The sequence below is a fragment of the Monodon monoceros genome, unplaced genomic scaffold, assembly GCF_005190385.1.
Source record: "Monodon monoceros isolate NGI ecotype Baffin Bay Population unplaced genomic scaffold, NGI_Narwhal_1 Super_Scaffold_14, whole genome shotgun sequence".
Classification (NCBI taxonomy): Eukaryota; Metazoa; Chordata; class Mammalia; order Artiodactyla; family Monodontidae; genus Monodon; species Monodon monoceros.
This window is the reverse complement of record NW_021703770.1, coordinates 30544205-30568079: the sequence shown is the minus strand read 5'-3', so window position 1 is coordinate 30568079 and position 23875 is coordinate 30544205. Positions and strand designations below refer to the sequence as shown.

General features: G+C 33.0%; 1 protein-coding gene across 1 annotated transcript in view; it reads left to right on the top strand.

Moving 5' to 3' along the window:
- RIMS2 (regulating synaptic membrane exocytosis 2) overlaps positions 1 to 23875 on the top strand; it is a 649263-nt gene that overhangs the window by 179988 nt on the left and 445400 nt on the right. The window contains exons 9-10 of the mRNA XM_029222530.1: positions 5117 to 5327; positions 20636 to 20647. Of these exons, the coding sequence (XP_029078363.1) occupies positions 5117 to 5327; positions 20636 to 20647 (223 nt within the window). The remainder of the gene's footprint in view (positions 1 to 5116; positions 5328 to 20635; positions 20648 to 23875) is intronic.

Sequence of the window (23875 nt, the reverse complement as noted above, 5' to 3'; positions counted from 1 at the left end):
TTTATTGAAGGTATGCTTGTCTAATCTAGCTAAGTAGTCTTTGTTTAACCCAAGGCCTCACTTTTTGTCAATGTTTCCATCTAGAAGTTTTATAGTTATAGTCATTTTATTTAGTTCTGTAATCTATTGTTTACGGTTCTGTAATACATTTAGTTAATTTTTGTATAAGTGTGAGGTATGAGTTGGGGTTCATTTTTTTACACATGGATTTCCAGTTACTTTTTTTACATGTGAATTTTCCGTTGCTTTAAAGCGTTATTCTTTATCATTGAATTACCTTGGCATCTTTTTAAAAAAGTAATGACCATTTAAGTGTTGGACTATTCTGGACTCTGTTCGATTCTGTTCTATTGTATGTGTGTTTATCCTTTGCCAATATTTGATTACTTCTGTAACTTTTCTAGTTAAGTCTTAAAATCAGGTAATGTGAGTCCTTCAATCTTTTTGTTTTTCAAAATATTCTGCCTATTCTGAGAGTTTTGCTTTTCCATACAAATTTTAGATTGAGCTTGTCGATTTGTTTAAAAAATTCTTTCCGAGATTGTGACTGAGATGACATTGAATCAATAGATCAATTTGTAGAGAATTGATATCTTAACAATATTGAGACTTCTCATTGATGAATACAGTATATTTCTACTATTAATTAGATCTCTCTTTTGATTCTTTTTATTAGTGTTTTATAGTTCTTACCAAAGATAGCCTGCACATATTTTGTTAGATTTATACCTCAGTCTTTTATTTTTTTTTGATGCCATTGCAGATTACTTTTTAAAATTTTGATTTCCAGCTGTCTATTGCTAGTATATAAAAATACAATTTTTTTTTGTATATTGAGCTTGTATCTTGTGACCTTGCTAAACTCATTTATTTATTATAGGAGATTTTTTTATAGTTTCTTTGGGATTTTATACATAGACAATTATGCCATCTGTGCAGTTTAAAAATTTTCCTTTCCAATCTCTATGGCTTTAATTTTTATTGTTTTTTCTGGCTTTGATGCATTAGCTAGGATTTCCAGTCCAGTGTTGTAGTGAGAGAGGAGTAGTGAGAGTAGGAGTAGTGAGAGAGGAGTAGTGAGAGTAGGAGTAGTGAGAGAAGAGACGTTGCTTTGTTCCTGATTTCAGGGGGAAAGCACTCAATTTTTCAAATACAATATGATGTTAGCTGTAGAGTCTTTTGTGGATACTGTTATTGCATTAAGGAAGTTTCTGTCTATTCCTAGTTTGCTGATTCAGCTGCTTTCTCAGCATATTTTGACATAATCATATGTTTCTTTCCCCTTAATCTGTTAATGTGGTAAATTATATTGCTTGAATTTAGAATGTGGAACCAAACTTGCATTCCCAGGATAAACATCACCTATTTGTGATGTATTATTCTTTAACATATTTCTGGATTTGGCTTGCTAATGTTGGGTTGAGGATTTTTGCACCTTCTCATGAGGAATATTGGTCTATAATTTTCTTTTCTTATTATATTTTTGTATGGTTTTGGTATCAGAGTAATGTTGGCCTTAGGAAATTAGTTAAATGTTTCTTTCACTTTTACTTTCTGGAACGGATTATGTAGAATTGGTATTGTTTCTTCCTTAAATATTTTGCAGGATTCATCAATAAAGCCATGGAGAACTGGAGTTTTATTTTTGAAAGGTTTTTAAACTATGAGTTAAATTTCTTTAATAGCTTTAGGACTTGTCAGGCTATCTAGTTCTTGAGTGAGGTGTACTTATTTCTGTCTTTCAAGAAGATGGTCTGTTTCTCATGTAAGTTGTAGAATTTTGGGCATAGAGTTGTTTGTAATATTCTCTTATAATCTTTTACATTTAATTTTGTTTAACTGTGAAGTCTGTAGTGGTGTTACCTCTATCATTGTTGTAGGTAATTTGCATCTTCTCTCTTTCTTTCTCTCTCTTCCTTGATCATTCTGGCTGGAAGTTTATCAATTCTATTGTTTCTATTTTAAAAAGAATCAGTTTTTGGTTTCATTGATTTCTTCTCTAATCTTTTAAAATTTCCTTCCTTCTACTTTCTTTGGGTTTAACTTTCCTTTTTCTTTTTTTGAAACTGATTTGAGACTTTTTTCTTTTTGACATAAGCATTTATTTCTATGTCTAGGTCTGGTTTTCCATAAGATTCTTCCAAGGAGTATCATACTCCTGCCTGAAGAACTTACTTCAAATCCCTTGCAGTTAATGTCTTCCTTTAACATTTCTTTGCCTGAAAAAGCCTTTATTTTGTCTTCATTTTTTCAAGCATAATTTCACTGCATGTAAGATCTTGGGTTGATAGGTTTTTTTTTTTTTTGTTACTTCCTGTCTGTGCTTTATAAAGATGTCATTCCAAAGTCTTCTAACTTGCATGGTTTCTGAAAAATAATCTTCTGTAATTCTTATCATTGGTTCTTTGTAAATAGTATGTTATTTTCTCTGGCTGCTTTTCTAGTTTTCTCTTTATGTTTGGTTTTTAGCAATTTGACTATGATGTGTGTAAAAGTGTGTGTGTGTGGTATTTGTTCTACAAAGGATTCTCTGAAGTTCACGTGTTTGTGATTTGCTGCCTTTCATTAGTTTTGAAAAATTCATGGCCGTTATCCCATCAAGTATTTCCTCTGTTCTGTTTGTTCTGTTTTCTCTTTCTTCATCTTCTGGGACTCCAGTTTTACATGTTAGATCATTTTAGCTCTTGGATGCTCTCTCTCTCTTTTTTTTTTTTTCTTTTTGGCCACAGCATGCAGGATCAGATCCCTGACTAGGGATCAAACCCATGCCCCCTGCATGGAAGCACGGAGTCTTAACCACTGGAACACCAGGGAAGTCCCTTGGATGTTCTTTTTTTCCTACACTTTTTTTTTTCTGTTTTAATGTGGATAATTTTTATTGACTTATTCTCAAGTTTACTGTTCTTTTCCTTAGTTCTTTCAAGCCTACTCATGAGACCATCAAAGGAATTCTTCATCTCTGAGGACATATTTTTTATTTCCAGTATTTCCATTTGACTCTTACAGTTTCCATCTTTCTGCTTCAGTACCCTATTTGCTCATGTCTGTTGTCCACCTTTTTTCTCTATATCTTTTACCTAAATAATTTTAATCATTTTAAAGTCTGTGTCTGATAATCTTATCATCTTTGTCATCTCTGAATCTACTTGTAGTGATTATCTCTTGACAACGGGTTGTTTATTCCTTGTGATTTTTTCCCCTGAGTCTCATGCTTTTGAGTTGTATTTACGCCTTAAAGTTGGCATGCCTTTTCTGTCAGACTGTCAGTATTGGGGATTAAATCACCAATCAAGTCAGAGGTTCAGACAGGTTTGGATTTTGCTGTTGCCATCATTATCTTTAGTGCACTACTATCTTCAAATTCCTCTAAAGTGGGCCACTGTTGCTTTTTGCTTGGGGTGGATGCAGGAGTACTGTAAGTTTTGTTTTGTTTTTAATGTTTTGCTACCCCTTCAGCCATTCCTATCCACTTATGTCACAGAGGGAGGGGGTCTCTCCCCATGTTCTTGCCCATTCCCCAGAGGTAGACAACTGGTGCTTATTTCTTGATCCTAGGCTTGTGATAGGGGCGGGGTGTTCTGTTGTGTGTGTTCTATCTTCCATCTTTGAACAGGCTTTGTCCACCTAGGCCTCAGGGATGAGGCTTGCTCAAGGTTTTTACTCCCTCCTTCCTGTGGAAGCAAATGTGCCTTATACCTCTGAATGGTTTGGGGCAGGAGTTTCCACCCCTCCCTTAGTGATAAAAGGCCTTTAATTTGTGGATAAGATCTTGGTTGAAGATGGTTTTTGTCCCTCTTTCATGGGAAGAGGGTTTTTTTTCAAGCTTTTCCCTAGCTGCAATGGATCTTTACCTTTGTCCTGGGGATGACAGAGTTTACTCCCTTTTCCTGTGGCTTATAGCTTTGGCTTTTTTAGGAGAAATAGTCTGGGAAAATGTGCCTGTGTCCTAGCAGCCACTAGTCAGTCACTTCTGTTATACCTGCATATGTGCACCCCCAAAGGGTTCTTTTTGTTCTCATGCCCTGCTCTCAATATGCCTGATGAATAACCAGTGGAGGTATGTGGAAGAGTGCTTGGGAGTGAGTGTGAACTTCCCTTGAGTCTGGGCCCCTAGATATTCCAAACTGTCATGTTAGCCCACACTTGGCCTTTACAATTTGTTAAAGTTTTAATGAATTTCCTCTTACCTAATTGTAAGAGGAAACACCTCTTTCTCCTGTGTTCTGCCAAAAGAGAAACAGTGTGGCCCATTGCTCTTTGGAAGGGCTTGTTGCTCTTTGGAGTTTAGATTATTTGGTTGCCTTATAACCTCAACTCTGTGAAGGGCTCAAAACAAGTTATGATATTTTAGATTATTTAGCCTTTTGTCCTTTCTAGGATGGGAGTGACATTATTTACAGCTTTGTAAATCCTAAACATTAGTTCTGATTAGGAACTTTGGTTTATAAATCCAAATTATAGTTCTAAATATTTTAAATTATCCTTTATAAAGACAATGGAAGTGAGAAGTTTTATCACTATTTATTTTTAACTAGAAAAATACTTTTATTTGTACAGCCTTATTTGGTAGGCTTCTAATATTTCATAGTGTCTTTGCAGCCAACTAATGTCGAGACTATTGAATAGATTTAAACAGTTAGTGAGACCACTCATCCAATGTTTTCCCCTCTGTTTGGATTCTTAAGATCATTCCAATTGAAATTCTGTCTCAATGATTTGAAGTTCATAGGTTTTGGTTTCACTGTGTAAGTCAAATCAGTCTTTTTGTGAAGCTAAACTGTTGAAAAATAACATTGTAAATATTTTACGGTATATGATTGAAAATATATTACAAATGGTTGGTAGAAATTTTACAATTACAGTTCAAAGAAGTATCTTAATTGTATTGTTTCTTAAATTAGCATATATATCAGAAGGCAGAAGGCAGAACTAGTTACAACACTTTTATGATGTGATGTGCCATAAAAGATGTTATTCTATAAACAGAAAATTAAATTTTTATTCTGTATTCTCCTATGGATTTTTTTGGATATAAAATTGTGTCCACAGATTGTGGTAATTATTTTTTTTTTGAGACATCAGGAAACCAAATTTTTCTTATCTGTGTTCTCTGCAGAAAACTTCATCAGCAGTTTGAAATGTATAAGGAGCAGGTAAAGAAGATGGGAGAAGAATCACAGCAGCAGCAAGAACAGAAAGGCGATGCTCCAACCTGTGGTATCTGCCACAAAACAAAGTTTGCTGATGGATGTGGCCATAACTGTTCATATTGCCAAACAAAGTTCTGTGCTCGTTGTGGAGGACGAGTGTCATTACGCTCAAACAAGGTACAGAATGAAAATTACACTTCATAATTCTCTTATACTTAAGCTTATCTTGAATAAAATAGCTGAAATTAATATTCAGGTTAATCAATGAATAAGAACCTTCCCTAGTGTCTTCAATTCAGATAAAATAATTTAAAAAAATTTTCCTTTGAATTAAAAAGGTATTTGTCTCATTGTTTACGTTCTCTAGCTTATGATTTTGTTTAGAATCATAGGGTCTTAGACTTTCAAATATGAAGAGAATTTAGAGATCAATTGGCCTAACTCCTTATTTTATAGGTGTAGAAAACTCAGATCCAGAGACACTAAAATTCATCTTAAAGTTACACAACTGATTAATGTTTGGGTTGTGTCACAGCTTTTTCGATTACTTCACATAATTTTATAAACTTGGTAGATCTACTCTTCCTTTGGCCTCCGTTTTCTTTCTTTTTGAAAGAGGCTCTTTATGGCTTTGAGATTCTGTGTTTCATAATTTTATAGCTTTTGAGGCTACTTTACTCTTTATTTTTGTTTTAACATTAATGAAATAAACATTAGATTATGGATTTAAAGAAGAAATGTTAAGGCTGTGTTTCACACCTGTACTAGATTTTTGTAGTTTATCCATCCACTTTAGGGAATATATTAATATTTCCCAAAGAATGCTATGTTGAAATTAGTAAAAGCAGTATTTTAAATTGTTGTCTCACTAAGCTCTTTATAATTTGTATTTTATCTCCTTCGTAGTATTTTATCACTCAGTTCTTAGGTAGCTCAAAAATATGAAGCTGATGTCTTTACATACATTACTTAGACATAATTATGGGAATTTGTTCCCCTTTGTGATTTCATTTCTCCATTGTCTCATTGTTTCCCTTTTCTCATTGTTTTGTTTTGCCCAGAACTAATAACTTTTCTTTATTTTTCCTTATCTTTCTCCCTGGTTTACCTGATTATTTTTCTTTTCCTTGACTAGTTGCATTGGCTAGAAACTCCAGTGTAATTCTGATTGGAAGTGATGAGAGAAGCTATCCCTGTTTTGTTCTTATCTTGGAGAGAAAGCATTCAGTCTTTCACTATTAAGTATTATGTTAGCTATCAGCTCTTCATAGATGTTGTCTATTATTAATTTGCTGAGAGTTTTTGTTTGTTTGTTTGTTTACCTCAGGAATAGATGTTGGATTTTGTGAAATACTTTTTCTCCATCCATTGAGATTGATTATGTTTTTTGTTAATATGGTGAACTACATTGATTGATTTTGAAATGTTAAACCAACTCTGTATTCCTGGAATAAAACCCATTTGGTTATGATGGATTATATCTTTTACGTATTAATGGGTTTGATTAGATAAAATTTTGTTTACAGTTTTTGCTTCTGTGTTCATGAGGGTTGATATCTGTAGTTTTCTTTTCTTGCAGTGTCTTTCTTTGATTTTGGTATTAGTGTAATGCTGGCTGGATAGAATGAGTTGGGCAGTATTTCCTCCTCTCCAGTGTTTTAGTAGAGTTTCTGCAGAACTAGTATAATTTATCCCTTAATGTTTTGAAGCCATCTGGGCACACAGTTTTATTTTGGGGGGAAAGTTTTTAAGTACAGTTTTAATTTCTTTAATAGATATAGAGTTATTCAGGTTATCTATTTTTTTCTTGAATGAGCTTTGGTAATTTGTATCTTTCAAGGAATTTGTTCAGTTCCTCATAAGTTATTGAATTTATTAGCATCTTGTTCACAGTATTCCATTCTCATTCTTTTAATATCTGTATAATCTGTAGTGATGCTAACTCTTTCATTCCTGATATTGGTAATTTACATCTTCTGTCTTTTTCCCTGCTTAGTCTGACAGATATTTATCAATTTCATTGATCTTATCAAAGAACCAGCTTTTTGTTTTATTGATTTTTAAAATTGTTGATTTCATCTTTGATCTTTATTATTTCTTTTCTTTTGCTAACTGTAATTAATTGTCTCTTCTTTTTCTGGTTTCTTAAGGTGGAAGCTGAGGTCATTGCTTTGAGATGTTCCTTCTTTTCTAATTTAGGCATCATGTGCTGTCAGTTTCCCCTAAGTACTGCTTCAGTGACATCCCCAAAATTCTGATATGCTGTCTTTTCACTTTCATTCAGTTGAAATACTTCCTAATTTTACTTTTCATCTTTGACCAATGAATAACTTAGAAGTATGTTATTTATTTTTTAAATATTGGGGGTAGATTCCAGAGATCTTTCTGTTAATGATTTTTAATTTAATTCGGTTGTGGTCCTAGATATACTTTGTATGCCTTGAATCCTTTGAAATGTACTGAAACATATTTTATGGCCCAGAATATGCTTTATTTTGACAAATGTTCTGTGTGTACTTGAAGAGGGTGTATATTCTGCTATTTTTGACAGTGTTTTTAAATGTCCAATAGGTCAAGTTGTTTAATAGAGTTGTTCAAGTCTACTATATTCTTGTTGATTTTCTACCTATTTATTCTATCAATTATTGAGAGGGGTATTGAAATATATAACTATACTTGGATTTGTCCATTTCTTTTTACAGTTTTATTAGGCTTTTGCTTTATGTATTTTAAAGTTCTATTTTTAGGTGCATAAACATTTAGCAGTATTACATCCTATTAAATAATTGGCCCCTTTATAATTATTAAGTGACTTTATTCCTGGTAATATTCTTCGCTCTGAAATCTGTTTTATCTAATCTTACTATAATCATTCCAACTTTCTATTGGGTAGTAGTAACATTGTTTATGTTTCCTGTTCTTTTACTTTAAACTAATTTGTGTCTTCATATTTGAAGTACTTTTCTTATAGGCAGCATATAATTGGGTATTGCTTTGTTAGCCAATCTGACAATCCCTGCTTTTCAATTGGGTGTTTAGATAATTTATATTTAATGTGATTACTGATATGGTTAAGTTTGATTATATCATTTTGCTCTTTTTCTGCTTTTACCATCTGATCTTTATTTCTTTTTTAGTCTCCTTTTGGATTAATCAAGTACTTTTTTGATTCAGTTTTATCTGCTTTGTTAGCTCATTAGCTTTGTTGACTCTTTGTTTTGTAGCTTCATTGGCTCTTTGTTTTGTTATTTTATTAATTGCTTAAGGATTTGTAGTATACATCTTTAAATGATCACAGTCAACCTGAACTGATATTATACCGTTTGGTGTATAGTATAGTATAAGAATTTACAATAGTGTACTTCCATTTCTACCCTTCTGGACTTATATTATTGGTATCATATAGCTTACTTTTACCTGTTTTATAAATCCCACAATACACTGTTTGTTTTTTGTTTAAAAGGCTTATGTTTTATGGAGTTTTAAATGATAAAGAAATATTATGTATTTACTTGTGTTGTTACCATTTCTGGTAGTGTTCATTTCTTTTTGTAGATCTATATTTCTGTCTGGTATCATATTTCATCTGCCTGAAAGATTTCCTTCAATATTTGCTATAGTACAAGTCTGCTAGTGATGAATGCTTTCAACTTTTTATGCTAAAATTTTTGCCCTTGTTTTTTTTAAAAGATATTTTTGCTTGGTATAGAATTCTAGTTTAACAGTTATTTTCTTTCAATATTTTAAATATTTTTGCTTCACTGCCTTCTCCCTTTCACTGTTTCCAATTAGAATTATCATACCATTCTCATTTTTCTCTCTCTGTATATAAAATGTGTCTTTTTTGTCTGATTGCTTTTAAGATATCCTTTTGATCACTGGTTATGTGCAATTTAATTATGATGTTTCTTTGTTAATTTTCTTCATGTTTGTTGTGTTTGGAGTGTTTTTGAGCTTTTTGGATCTATGTGTTTATAGTTTTCATAGGCTGTATAGAATGTTGTCAATTTTTTCTTCATATATTTTTACTGGCCCATCCTCTCTCTCTTCTCCTTCAGGGAGTCCTGTTACCCATACACTAGGCTGCTTGAAGTTGTCCTACAGCTCACTTATGTTCTTTTTTATTAAATCAAATTTTAATTTTCTCCATTTTCATTTTGTTTATGTTTTATTTCTATGCCTCAGGTTTACTAATCTTTTCTTCTACAGTGTCAAATCTGCTGTTAATACCATTCAGTGTATTTTTTCACCTCAGACATTATAGTTTTCATGTCTAGAATTTCAATTTTAGACATTTTTATATCTTCCACAGTCTGGTTAACTTTTTGAACGTGTAGAATACACACTCTCTAATAATTGTTTTGAAGTTCTCCTATGCTAATTTTAACATCTTTGTCAGTGTTGGGTTAGTTTTGATTGATTATTCTCATTATGGTATATGTTTTCCTGACTCTTTACATGCCTAGTATCTTATGTTGAATGTCAGGCATTGAAAATTTTACTTTGTTGGGTGCTATATATTTTTTCATTCCTATAACTCTCCTTGAGCTTTGCTCTGGAATGCAGTTAAGTTACATGGAAACAATTTAGCTTTTGTATCTTGCTTTTGTGATTTGTTAGGTGGATCTGGAACAGTGCTCAGTTTAGCGCTAATTATTCTCTTCTGCAGAGGCAAGGCTTTCCTGAGTACTTTAACCAATACCCCATGATTATGAGTTTTTCTTTTCTAGCTGGTAGGAACATCTACTGTTTTCTCTAATCCTTTCAGATGATTTTTTTCCCCCACTCCTTGTGTGTTTAATCACATTCATGCTCACTGATCATTACTAAGTTGAACACTTGAAGGGTCTCTCTGTAGATCTCTGGAGTTTTCTTTCTCTGTTCACCTTTCTCTTCTCTGATAACTTGTTCAATGAAAGCTAGCTGTGTTGGCCTCCTCAGGCTTAGTTTGTTCTCTTCAACTTAGGATGTCTGCCAAAGTGAGTTTCAGCTGCTCTGTATTACTCTGCTGCCTGGAAAGCCTCTCAAAACAGTAACCTGGGGCAATTTTAGAGCTTATCTTGTTTGTTTCCCATATTTCAGCTGGCCTTTTTTGCCTGATGTCCATTGTCTTGAATACCATTCTTCATACATTTTGCCTATTTTTTGTTTGCTTGTTTCAGGCAGATGAAGGAATCTAGCCCTTGCTACCCCATTTAGGCCACAAGCAGAAGTCTGTAATGACATCTGAATATAGTTTGCTTAAAAATATATTTTCTGGTTTCTAACATATGGTCTCTTTATGCTGAGCAAAGTTCTAGTCAATAAGTTAAGTACAGTGAAAAACTGGAACACCCCTTGAACATTTTTTGTATTGTAATCAACTATAAAACTCTATATATTGTGGATTAACCTGATGTGGATGATTTATGGAAGAGGAAAGGAAGCAGAGAGAGTAACCCCCACGTTTCTCATATTTTTTCTTAGATCTGAGGGAAATGTTAGGGACTAAACATAAAAAATAATTTTCATTCATAATTTACTTGGGAAAGCATTCCTTTTATATGTATATACATATATATATATATATGGCCTATATTCTAAATGAAAAGAATAATGAGTTTAATTTCTCTTTTCAAATTGGATCTTCCTACGTATACTCAGTTGCCTTATGTACTAGAAGAAGGCTTTTGCTCACAATAGATACTGAACACATTTTTTAAAAAATTTAATTTAATTTAATTTTTTTATACAGTAGGTCCTTATTAGTTATCGGTTTTATACATATTAGTGTATATATGTCAATCCCAATCTCCCAGTTCATCCCACCCCCCCCACCCCCGCTTTCCCCCCTTGATGTCCATACATTTGCTGAACACAGTTTTTGATTTATCATAGCTCCAAAGGATTAAGCTCAGTGCATTTTGGTAAGATTATTTTTATGAAGTAGAATAATGACAATATAAATATTTTATAGCTTAAAATTTAATTATAAAGCAATTTAAAAATTATTTTAGTAATCTCCTAAAAGAACAAGATAAAATAATCTTTTGTTTTAATTTTAAGGGTCTTTCACGTGCAGCCATCCTTAACAATTAATTAACTCTTCTGAGGTGTATTTAGGATACAGAGAGAATAAATGAAGTGTAGGACTATGGAGTACCAGTATAATAAGATTTTATGAAATATTGCTTTCATTTAGTTTCTTAAGATGATACTCCTTAATAAATTAAAGCTATATATTTAGTTAAATTGAAAAATAATGACTTTCTAAGGGAGATATTATTTTGTAATCATGGAATAGAGACTCTAGTGGTAAAGACATTAAAAGTAATTTACAGTCAGGATTATTTTAAGCTTCAAAGTGTGGCAACATTAATTTTTTGTTTCTTTTACTTTTTGGGAAAAATAGATTACCATCTCTCAATGGATAATCTAATTTTGAAAAAATAAAGAATATACTTTTTTTTAGAATTATAGTGTTTAATTTGCAAATGTAACAGATATGGATTCTTTCACTATAAATTATCAGATTTGAAGCAGAATGAATGATACCTTTAGTATGGTTGTAAAGAAAGTGATTCTTAAGAAAGTCCCTTAAAATCTATTGATATATGTGTGTTCAGTATATCAGATGGTAAGTCTTTTAAAAAAAAATTCAAGTCACTGTAATTACCGGCAAGTCTGTAGTTAGTGTGCTTGTGTAATATATAATCAGTTCCCATACCCCAAATCAAACATATCATGTATGGATTTTCTGTTAGATTTTTATGAAATCACTGCATTCCAGTATATTGGTAAAAATTTGACATTCTCTAGGAACAGGGTGACTTAAGTTGAGACAACTAGGAGAACCAAGTTTTGTTCCTGCCCTGGTGTTACATGACTCTTGTTGACATATCACTTCATGTCTTATTGCTTCTGTTTTAAAATCTGTAAAATGACAGCATCAATTTAAATGACTTCTAAGGTCTCTTCTGGGCTTAACATTTTATGATTTTTAAATTAATACTAGATTATTCATGTAATCCTTGAAAAGGAATATAGTCAGATATTTCTACTGCTTAAAGAATTTATAAAAGGAATTGAGAAGCTTCATTAATTCTGTTATGTCAGTATGTCTAGTATATTGTGTGTTAAGCTTTGGCAGTGGTCTTGAAAGTGTACCCTGATGTGGAAGGAAGATTTTTTGGAGAGGAGACGGGTGCTAATAACTTCAAGGGCACATATTTCCATATGTATTCTTTCATTTTTTTCTTAAAATTGATCTACCTGAAAACACTTTTCTGTTTTGTAAATTTTTCTTTCCAACTCACTTTTTATAAGTGGGTGGCTTCTACTCTTCAAAATAAAAGCATGCTCCTTAACCATACCTAATCTGAATTTTGGTCTTTATATAATATATTGCCTCAGGATGTAAAAATCTCTGGGGTACCAGGCAAAGTGACAAGGAGAGTTGCCGCTGAAGGAGAGTTGTCTTGAAGGAGAGATTCATGAGGGCAAAGCAGTGAGAAGTTTTGTAAGAAACATGGAACGAGGCAGCACGTTATTTCATTCAGGCAACAGACTTTTGGCGAGACTCTGGTGCCTCATCTCTCTTTTTCGGAATTGGAATTTTGAGATGATTATCATGGTGACCCATAATAACACATTTATATGAATTTAAAAATGAAGTTGGACTCTTTTTGATATAAAGTCAGATTTGTGTGATGGTTTGGCAATGTGGACTAGTTTGCCAAATAGGTTATAAAGTAGACATTTTCTGTATATTGAATGAGGTAAATCTGCAGCTCCAAGCTTTGATAAAAATATAATTAAATCACACCTACAATACACAATATATCTGAAAATGTATCCTTTCCAACTATTTAAACTTAAAATTTAAATGCTATCTTAAAAATGTGCGAGGGGTACCTGGTTTTAGAGATTTGAGAGGAGAGAAAAAATATTTGTAGACTATTGATATATAACAGGTGCAAGGTATTCTTGGTTATTGGCAGACGTGCTTTTGAGAGTTGTCTTTGGTATCTCTTTGCTCCTAACCTCTTGGTGGAAAGTATACTGCTCAGTACCTAATATCTTCATCAATAGATAAAGTGAGCTCCTTATCATTAGACAAGATGAGCACCAGGTTAAATAGATTTTACTTAGTATATATGGAGAAGATTAGTAATAGCATCTGAAATGAGTTCTGATCATAATAGGAGACTATATAGAGTTTAATAAATAAAGGAATTCAGGATATCACCAGAACTTTAGGATGGTAAAGCAGACACTAGATAGTGGAGCACAGTGGAAATAGAATCGCAGGTAATTGTGAGAGGACAGTTAGACATAGTCATGAATTTCTCTTTCCTCACCCAGTAAATCTCATCTAATTTATTTTAAAGCATCCCCAACAAAAATACTTAACTTCAAACATAAGCAAAAACAAATGAAGTCCTATCTGAAGCAATTTTTTTTTAAGTTAAAAATAATTCTGGGGCTTCCCTGGTGGCGCAGTGGTTGAGAGTCCGCCTGCTGATGCAGGGGACGCAGGTTCGTGCCCCGGTCCAGGAAGATTCCACATGCCGCAGAGCGGCTGGGCCCGTGAGCCATGGCCGCTGAGCCTGCGCGTCTGGAGCCTGTGCTCCACAACGGGAGAGGGCACAACAGTGAGAGGCCCGCATACCGCAAAAAAAAAAAAATTCTGATCCATGAAAAGAACATGAGGGGACTCAAGGAAAATTTTGGAGGTGACAGATATGTCTGTTACTTGATTGTGGTGATGGTTTCATGGATATATTCACAAGTTCAAACTCATCAAATTGTATACAAAAATATATGCAGTTTTAATATATCTATATAAATAAATAAATGGTTCAATTAAAAAAAAAGGACATAAGCTTCTTCTTTTTAAGTCTTGTCTTTTAAACTCCCTTTCAATAAATATATTAAAATGCCACTGACTCTCACTTAGGCCAGAACAGACTATGCATTTCCTATTGCTGGAACAACGCCCTGATCTACTTCTCCTGTAATTTTCAACTTTTTGAATGGCATCACTATATGCTATATCACCTAAACTAGAAGGCCAGGAATCATCTCAGGTTTCTGTCCTTCACCATTCTTTCCCCACAAATTTTGCATTTTATTCTTTCCTCTCTGTCTACATAGACTACTAACTGCTCTCTTATTTGGGCTCTCATCCTCCATCACTTGGACTAATGTTAGTTTCCTAACTGGTCTCTTTGCTCCCATCTGGATTCCTCAAGCACATCCTTCACATGCTGCTATGCTGATATCTGTAAAATGCAGATCTGATTATTTTACCTTCTGCTTAAAAACTATTTAGTGACGCCTCATCTCTTCAGTGAAGTTTCTAATGGCATAAAGAGCCCTCTCCCTATGGTTTATTCCCTGCCTAACTCAAAGAATAAGCTTCACTGCATTCAATATACCCTGACTAAACTACACTGCAGTCCTCCCTTGATGTCCCATGTCCTTTGGGATTGGTTCCAGGACTGGCCCCCCCACCCCATGCATAGCAAAATACATGGATGCTCAAGTTCCTTATGTAAAATGGCATAGTATTTGCATATAACCTATGCACATCCTCCCGTATACTTTAAACCATCTCTAGATTGCTTATAATTCCTAATACAATATAAATGCTATATAAATAGTTGTAAATAGAGTGTAAATGTTATGTAAATAGTTACCAGTGTCGCATATTCAAGTTTTGTTTTTTGGAACTATTGACACAAATAAGCAATAAACAGTCTATAATAGTAATAGGAAAGAGTTTTCTTTGAGACACACTGAGGACTATAGCCTAGGAGACACAGATTCAAGAAGGACTTGAATTGTGTTCAGTCAGACTAAAAAATGGGGGAGGCTTATATATGGAAAAACTGCAAAGTTACATAAATCACTTGTCAAGAATTAGGATTGGATCTGGCAAGAAGTAAGAGTGCTTACTAAGCAAGGATTGATTGGGGTCTGAAATGGTTGCATAGTTACAAGGGGAGACTTTGAGACCATAAGGTTGAAGCTGGTAACTGCTGGAAGATATTGCTTTGAGAATGGCTGGTGGTGTCCTTGAGTTTGATACAATTCAGAAAATTCAGGGTCTCAGTGATGCAGGAACGTATCTGAAACCACATCCACAATAGTCACCCAGCTCTGATTTGAATGCCTGAACCAGTCACTTCGTTTTGATTTTTAAACACATTCTTTTCTTTAGTGGCTAAAGCAGATGTACAATGCATGTTTGACAGGCCGTAAGACAGGCTGTTCTAGTTAGCATAAAGTTCAAGCCAAATCATGTATAAGCCAGAATGACTTACCCATACCTCAGTATGTGAAAATTTCGTCTATCAGAGCTTTCTGAAATGTTTTTTCCCCAAATCTTTTCTATACATGGTTGCTTGAATCCAAGGAAGCAGAAACCATGGATATACTTGTACTTCTCTTAAATTACCACTGTCTTTTATGTCTTTTGCTTTTGCTTACCCTGCTACTGTAATCTAAAATAATCTCTCTGCTTCCCCCTGGACCCCACTCCACCCACGACCCTTACCCACTTCATGAACAATTACTCATCTTTCTGGATTTAAGCATCATCCCCATGATGCTTTCTTTGGGTATCCCTTGTGAATTAACCACTCACTCTTTTGTGCCTCAGTGAATTCTACAGACTTCTAATGTATTACTCTTAACATTTTATTATTATTGATTGATTAAATACTTGCTGAGTGAATGAATGGAGGAAAGAAATTGGGTGTACTTATCATGGGCATGTTATTTTGGGATAAGCTTTGTCTTTTGATCCAGCTTCTTGCTGCAGCTCAGCACTGTGATGATGTTTTCTTGAAGATGGTGTTCCAAACTTGTGGATGAATAAAAAGATAAACTTATACTGCCTATACAGCAGTGTGTAATTCTTGCAATTCTTGAAAAAAACAGTCCAGGCTTGAGAGAGAAGATGGAATATTACTGTAGTGGTGTGAAAGAAAGGTGGTTTTGGATTGATTATATAAGGTAGGCAAGAAGAGAGAGACAGGTGATGGTGGTATAACTCTGGAGAATGTACAACATTGATATATAGAGAGGGATATATCATTTTGGCAATACAGATGAGCAAGTAGTAGGAGAAAGACTGAATATCTAGAGAAGGAATCTGAGGGGAGCTGACATTAGTTTCCGAGGTGACTGGGGAACTAATGAAAAGTTGCACAAAGAATAGTTGTTGGCAGATGAAATTGCTGTATTTAGTCTGAAATGGTGCTGTGACTATCAAGAGGAAATATCAGAGAGGAAAGAGAATGATGGAGCCAGTGATAGAAGGTAGATTAATACTTAAAGTACATTGATCTTGCGAAGAGGCAATGTGATTGCTTATCAGCAGAAGTGGTAAGACAGTAAGGATGGCCATAGGGAGAGTTGATTATGAGGAAAAAATGCTAAGTATAAAATTCTTTTAGAATATAAAATACAATAAATTTTTAATAAGGAAATTAATAAATATAATTTGTACTATTAAAATTTTAATAAATGCTTTTGGATGTACTCTAAGTTATTATTAGAGTTTTCATGTCTAGTAATTATGACCTAGAATTATTAATTCATCAATTAAATTATAGAAAAGATACATAAAGCCAACAGAGGACACTGGCATTATATAGAGGCAACGCTGTGTGGTGGCTTCAGCTCAAGTTCTGAAGTGAGACTAAGCTTAAATCCCAGCTTTATCATTTACCAGCTATGTGACCTTGTATAAGATGCTTTGTCTCTCTGCCTCAGTTTCTTCATCTATAAGTAATAGAAGTAATAATAGTACATATCTTACAAGGCTATTGTGAGAATAAAATGAATTAATACTTGTGAAGCACTTAAACATGTACCTGGCACACAGTGAGTGCTTTAAAAGTGTTTTGCAATAATTTCTATGCTATTAGCTTTCTTCTTACCTAATATATATATCAGGTACCATGCAAGATGCTTTCACATACTCTTATTCAATTAGATAATCATATTTGTAGATTGGATTAGTATATTCCTTACTGTATACCTAAACTGAGTATGTCATTATGAATATGTATGTAAATATATATACCTTATTTTAATCTTTAATCTTTGAATTGACCATTTAGTCTTTTCTTTGTTTAAACACAGACTAAGTGTAAAGCTGAAGTAAATATCCAAATGATTCAATTGAAGATTCACTTTTAACAATTTAAAAATATCCAGGTTTTCCATATGTTTAAAATTAAACTACTCCTCCACAGCAAGTTACTTTTTATATTTCACAGGAGATTTTAATCAGTCTTTGTCTTAAGGACCTTGATAATATTTTATATTTATACATTACCTTTGTTTTTCAAGCAACTCAATTCCAGTTTGATTACTGATGAGATTAAAATCACTTTTGACAAATACAGTGAAACTTCTGACTTAAATTGTATTACTAAAATCTGATTAGAAGAGATTACTAGTCCTTTCACTTTGAATTTCTTTTCTTTGGAGGCTTGCCAGTTCAAAGAGAAGAACCATTTTGATTATGGGTCATCTTCCTCATTTTTCTTTTTTCCTTTAACAATTTCCTTGGGAGATTTTATTCACTTTCATAGCTTCAGATTCTGTATATATGCTGATGATTTATGGATATGATTTCACTAGCCGGATTATTCTTTTGAGCTCCAGATCCACCTCTGTAGCTGCCTACTGAAAAATCTCTGCTTGGATATATTAATGGGCACCTCAGATTCACCTTGTCTATACTTGAAGTCGTTATTTCCTCCCAAATCTGCTTTTCCATGTGTTTTTTTCTTTCAAGGAATTGTCTTCTTATCCTCCTGGTTGCTTAAACCAGACTCTGGGAGTCCTTCTCTACTTCTTCCTCTTCCTCAGTCAAGTCTTAAGGGGCCTTACTTCTTAGTATCTCCTAAACCAGTTTACTTCTCTCCTTTCCTCTTGCTACTACTACAGTTTATACTGCTATCCCATTTGTTTCTTACCCCAAATATTGCAAAAACTTCCTAACTGGTCTCTCTGCTTCCAGACTTATCTTCTTCCAGTCTGTCTGTACATTTTAGCAAAGTAAACACTTTATAAGTAGTAGCAAATAATGTTATGCCTTATTTATAAATCATATGGTAGATTTTGTATTTATTTTTTATCCTTATTGAAAGATAGTAAAGATATAATGGCAGAGTAATATTCATGTGTATATTGTAGCTAAGTTTTTCATGTGTATAACTAAAATTGAACCTGTATTATCTGTTAAGAGGGATTGACTATTAGCAAATTCATTAGTTATGACTTCATTTTTTCCCTTCTTTTTTAAAAAATTTCTGCAATGTGAGTTATTTTGTGAAGTATTGTGCTTCTAAGCTTTTGCCAGATATTAATATAGTTAACCATGGAGACTTTAGTTCAAACATGTCAATTATAATTTAGTCATTTCCAGCTACTTGTGTCCAAATATGCCAAGCATGTTTGTGCTTCTTGCATATCCCATGTTCTTTGTATAAAATGTTCTCCCTCACTAGTCTTGCTGACATTCTCTTTATTACTTTAAAGGCCTGCTTACATCTCAGAAACTTTCTCTTATTTCTTTTTCGAAGTCTTGCTATCTCCTCAATCATTTGTGTTTCCACAGTGCTTTGTTATTCCCTTGCTTTCAGACATCTCTCTGTTCCACAGTAATTTGTTCATTTCCCTCTCACTACATTTAATTCCTTGATGGAAGAAACTGTCTTACTCATTTTTAAAGTTTCATAAATCTAGTGTAGTGCTTGATACATAAATATGAGTGCTCCATAAATGATTTTTGTTGGACTAAATGGTTAGCAATAATTTTCCTTGACTGTGTACAATAGCTTTTATGTGATCTTTTGTAACAAATGAATCAGTCAAGAACACAGTATTGTAAAAGATGCAATCCTATTCCTTTCTACACAGTATCCTATGTTTTAATCAGCTAGAATATCAGATATAGAACTGTGTGTCAGACACTGTACTGAGAACTTTTCATGTTGTTTAACTCTGAAAAACCCATATAAAGTAAATATTAATTTCCTGTTTTGCAGATAAGGAAATAAAGGCCTAGAAAGCTTAAGAAAATTGCATAAGATATACAGCTAGAAATGTTTCAGACAGTGATGCCTAAAAACACATGATTTTAATTTGTAATTTATATAAGTTCTTATAATATATCAGGTCATTATTATTACATTATTAATTTACTATTATTATCATTATTTTATATTTAAATAAAGAGGAATGCAACATTTTTAAACTTTACCATATTTAAATATGTTCTCTTGACCAAATCATGTATCTTATTTATTTATTTAATATTCTTTTCCATTATGGTTTATTACAGGATACTGAATATAGTCCCTTGTGCTATATAGTAGGACCTTGTTGTTTATCCATTCTATATATAATAGTTTTCATCTGCTAATACCAAACTCTCACTCCATCCCTCCTTCACCTCCCCCTCCCTTGGCAACCACAAGTCTGTTCTCTATGTCTGTGAGTCAGTTTCTGTTTCGTAGATAAGTTCATTGCTGTCATATTTTAGATTCTACATATAAGTGATACCATATGGTATATATCTTTCTCTTTCTGGCTTACTTCACTTAGTGTGATAATCTCTAGGTCCATCCATGTTGCTGCAAATGGCATTATTTCATGCCTTTTTATGACTGAGTAGTATTCCATTGTATGTATGTACCATGTCTTTTTTTTTTTAATTGGAGTATAGTTAGTTTCAGGTGTACAGCAAAGTGATTCAGTTATACAAAGTGATTCAGTTATACATATACACATATTCTTTATTTTTTAGATTCTTTTCTCAGAAGTCATGTATCTTATGTGTTATTTTATTTTCTATATTTATGATGTTGGGGAACTATGACCCCAAGTTACCAATTGTAATCAATAATATTTTATCTTTAATGACCGTTTCTACTTATTTATTCTTTTAAGTTATAAAGTTTAGAAGACCTAAATTAATGGGACAAAAAAACTTTTAGAAGCAATATACATAATTCATATAGAATTACATTTTGTCTGCTTTTCATAGTATATGATGAAATTAAAGATAAACAGTGATACTGTGTTTTATTGTCTTTGTACATAAAAGCTTTATTCCTTAACGTTTTTCAGTCTCTTTCTTTGAGTTAATTGAGTGTTTAATTAGGATTTTATTTGTCGAAAGAGCATTCTCCTTTCTCTGATGTTTGGGTATTTACTTGCTTTTATAGAAATTATTCTGTTTATATATCTTAATATATTCTAGTATATAGCATGTTCTTGCTTGAAATGTATGGAAAAATTTTCCTCTCATAATATTTATATTTCAGTCAAAATGTAATTTAGACTTTTTCAGAAGTTTAATTTCACTATGAAATGAACTCTTAAAAAGTCTTACTCGTTTTAAGAATGGGATTAATTATTTCTTTTTTGTTTTGTCTTTTCTGTCCTTTCTAACTTGCTTTCGTGGATATTCACACCAGGAGGACAAAGTGGTTAGAGTCATTTTTCTGTCTGATATTATTTTTTTTCTTATTGTTATTATTACTAATTTTAATTTTGTAGTTACATTTAATTTATATATACTTTTAAGTGTTTTGTTACGGTTGTAGTGCATGATAATTGCTAAACATTAAGATATATTTTAAGCATGCTATCTGAATTTACTGAAAAACACATTTTATTATAGATGAAATTTTGATTATTTGACTTGATTCTTAAAGAGGCTTGCCTTTTTAAAATTTAATATGTTTTTAAAAGAGATCTTATAACATTCCTCATTGTGATAAGAATTCCTTTAATCTTATTATGTTCCCTAAACTAATCGTTATACTGGTCAGAGTTTTTAAAATAAGGTTCTGAGTTAGTATAAAGATTCAATTTTTGTAATGAGTCACAATAACATTGAACATGGGTTTTCTGAAGTTTATGTTTATAGTTGATTTAAGTATTTAGTATATCTTAATTTTTCTTAACAATATGTTTTAGAGATTGGTAAAATGGTAAAAATGGTGAGAAGATTGGTAAAATCTTATATCCTCATGTTGAATATTAGATATAATTAAAATTTAAATATAGGAATATAAAATTTGACAATACACTAGATTATAATAATTTGCTAATGTCTGCCTTTAGAAGTCTGATTTGAATTTGGATCTGCTCGGGAGCCTGGTGACTTCCTGCGAACAAAGATAAAATCTTTCTCTTCTGATTCTTTACGATGAATCAGACTAAAACTTGAGGTTTTTTCAAACTTTCCAAATTCAAACTGGCATAAAACCCAAAGAGAGCATCCTTTATCTGAGGTCTTCTAAACAGTGCCTTCTTTTTTGTCCATTGGAGCCTTTTCATTCTCTTCTGTCTTCAGTTACTAGGTTGGAGATAATGTAGACATTGGCAAATATTGATATGAGTTTAGAATGAACTCTCTGAGCAGAAGAAAAGATACTGTGCATCATCCTCAACCCAGAGCAGGTCCTCTAGAAGACCTGCCAGCTTTCTACCAGTCACCTTTATTAGCTGACTCTCAAATAGTACAATTTAGGCAATTCAAAGCCTTTTAAAATCTCTGGTGCGACTTTTGTGTCCAGAGTTAACATAGGATATATGGTGGTTTGATTATTGTCTGTAGTTTTCACAATGAATTCTGACACCTATCCCCACAATGAGACATACAGTGATAGCTAAGCTATAGAAATGACTTCCATGTACTGACACAATTTCATAATGTAACAGTCTATATTTTAAGCCATGGATTGACTAACAGATAATACTAATTTTATGTGGATTTGGAACATTGCGGTTAAAATTTAACAGGCCTTTCAATGATACTCTTTCTGTAGCACTGTTCACCAATGATGAAGATGTTTTATACCTTCACTGTAATACTGTAGGCTCTAGTCACATGCAGCTATTGAACACTTGAAATGTGGCCAGCGTGACTGAGGAATTGAACTTTCAATTTAATTTTAATCAAATTTAAATTGTCATAAGTGGCTAGTGGCTAAAGGAAGCCGAAGTCCGGATAGCAAACATTGTATGACTATTCAATCTCTAAGGCAATTCCCTGCACACATAATAGCAGTATGATGTGTATACTATCAGTGGAGATAAAACTGGACAGAACACAAGAAGGGTACACTGTCAATGCCAACCTCGTATATAGTCAAGAAGGATAATGGACAAGGGACATCCTTTCAAAGGGCAGAACAAGGGAATCTGAATGACAACAGTCAAGGGAGAACCTCCTAGATTGCTAAATCAGGACTTGCCAGATAGAATAACCAAGGAAATTTAGGTGTTGTTTGTGGAGGGATTGCTGTGTGCTATGGACAATTGGCCATGGTATATTTCTCATTCTTCCTGTTTTTGAATGAGAGTTTTTATTACATTTATATCATGTTGTATTGGGTGTGTTGAGAACAGATAACTTGTGAATTACGGTGATTTACAATATCAGTTGTTTATAATAATCTGCACTTGACCGTGATGGAAAGATTTGTTCTCCTTCACAGATCTTAGATTTAGAGCTAGGTTTTATAACTAAATGAGAGTTGGTAATTATCTCCCTTAGGGAGGGGGAATGTGTTACATGTAAACTATATGTATGGAAATTGTGAGTAGTTGAAAGCAGACTATTCTAGACCCTGTTCAATCACTATCCTAACAGACATTTTCAACTTCCTTCTCTCTTGAAATCCCCAATAGAGGGACTTGAAAAATACAAAATCGTTTAGCTTTCCTTGCAACTGGGAATGGCTATGTGACATAGTTCTAGCAAATGAGTTGTAAGAAAATTTATGAGGGCTTCTAGGAAGTCATAAAAAAAATAAAGATATAGGTGGCGCTACTTTTTAATGAAAAAGTGGTGTTCTGAGCTTCACCAGCAACTTGTGAAGATGAGGGAAAAGCCAAGAGTATTTGAGTCATAAGTTATGATATTGTTGAGCGACTGATCCAACACCATCAGACACTTTTCCCGAATGTGAGAAAAATACCCATCCCCAATTTGTTTCCGCCATCAATAGTCAGATTTTCTGTTCCTTATAGCCAAAAGCATTTCTAAGGAAACATTACTGGAGATGCAGTATACAGCAGGGAAACCATATGAACATTTAGGGTTGTGCGTCAGAAATACAGAAGTAGAATAAAGAAGTACGTGTTGATCATTGCCCAGATCTATCTACTTTTGCCTCTATAAGTGTTTGAAGAAGCAGGATCACTTAACACATCTGCTCATATATAACACAGAACTTACCTCAGGTTGAAACAGTAAATTAGTATGAATATTTTGGTCTTAGATATTGAATATTTCATTAATATGAATTTATTCTATTTCATATATAGAATCAAAGTAAAGGGCATTGAATTTTAAAAAATATATAATTTAGATGTTTCTCAGATTTTTTAGGATGTGTGGAAATAAACTTTCATGGTGAATTATTTTCCATAAGTTAGGCCATATACCTAACTGTTCATCTTTAAATAAATACTGATCTACTCATGTCTAGTGAGAGCATATAGTGAAATTATAGTTTTGGGAACAAAATGGTGCTCATTTCACTGTCTAGAGACACTATTATCTGTTTATATAGAGACCATTTTAATGAGGATCTTAAATAATTCCTCTATCTCTTTTTACAAGTTATTAGTTCTAAGATACCAGTATCTCTTGAGACAACATTATTGACAGGTTATTGAGCTTTATTGTAAAAAATAATGTT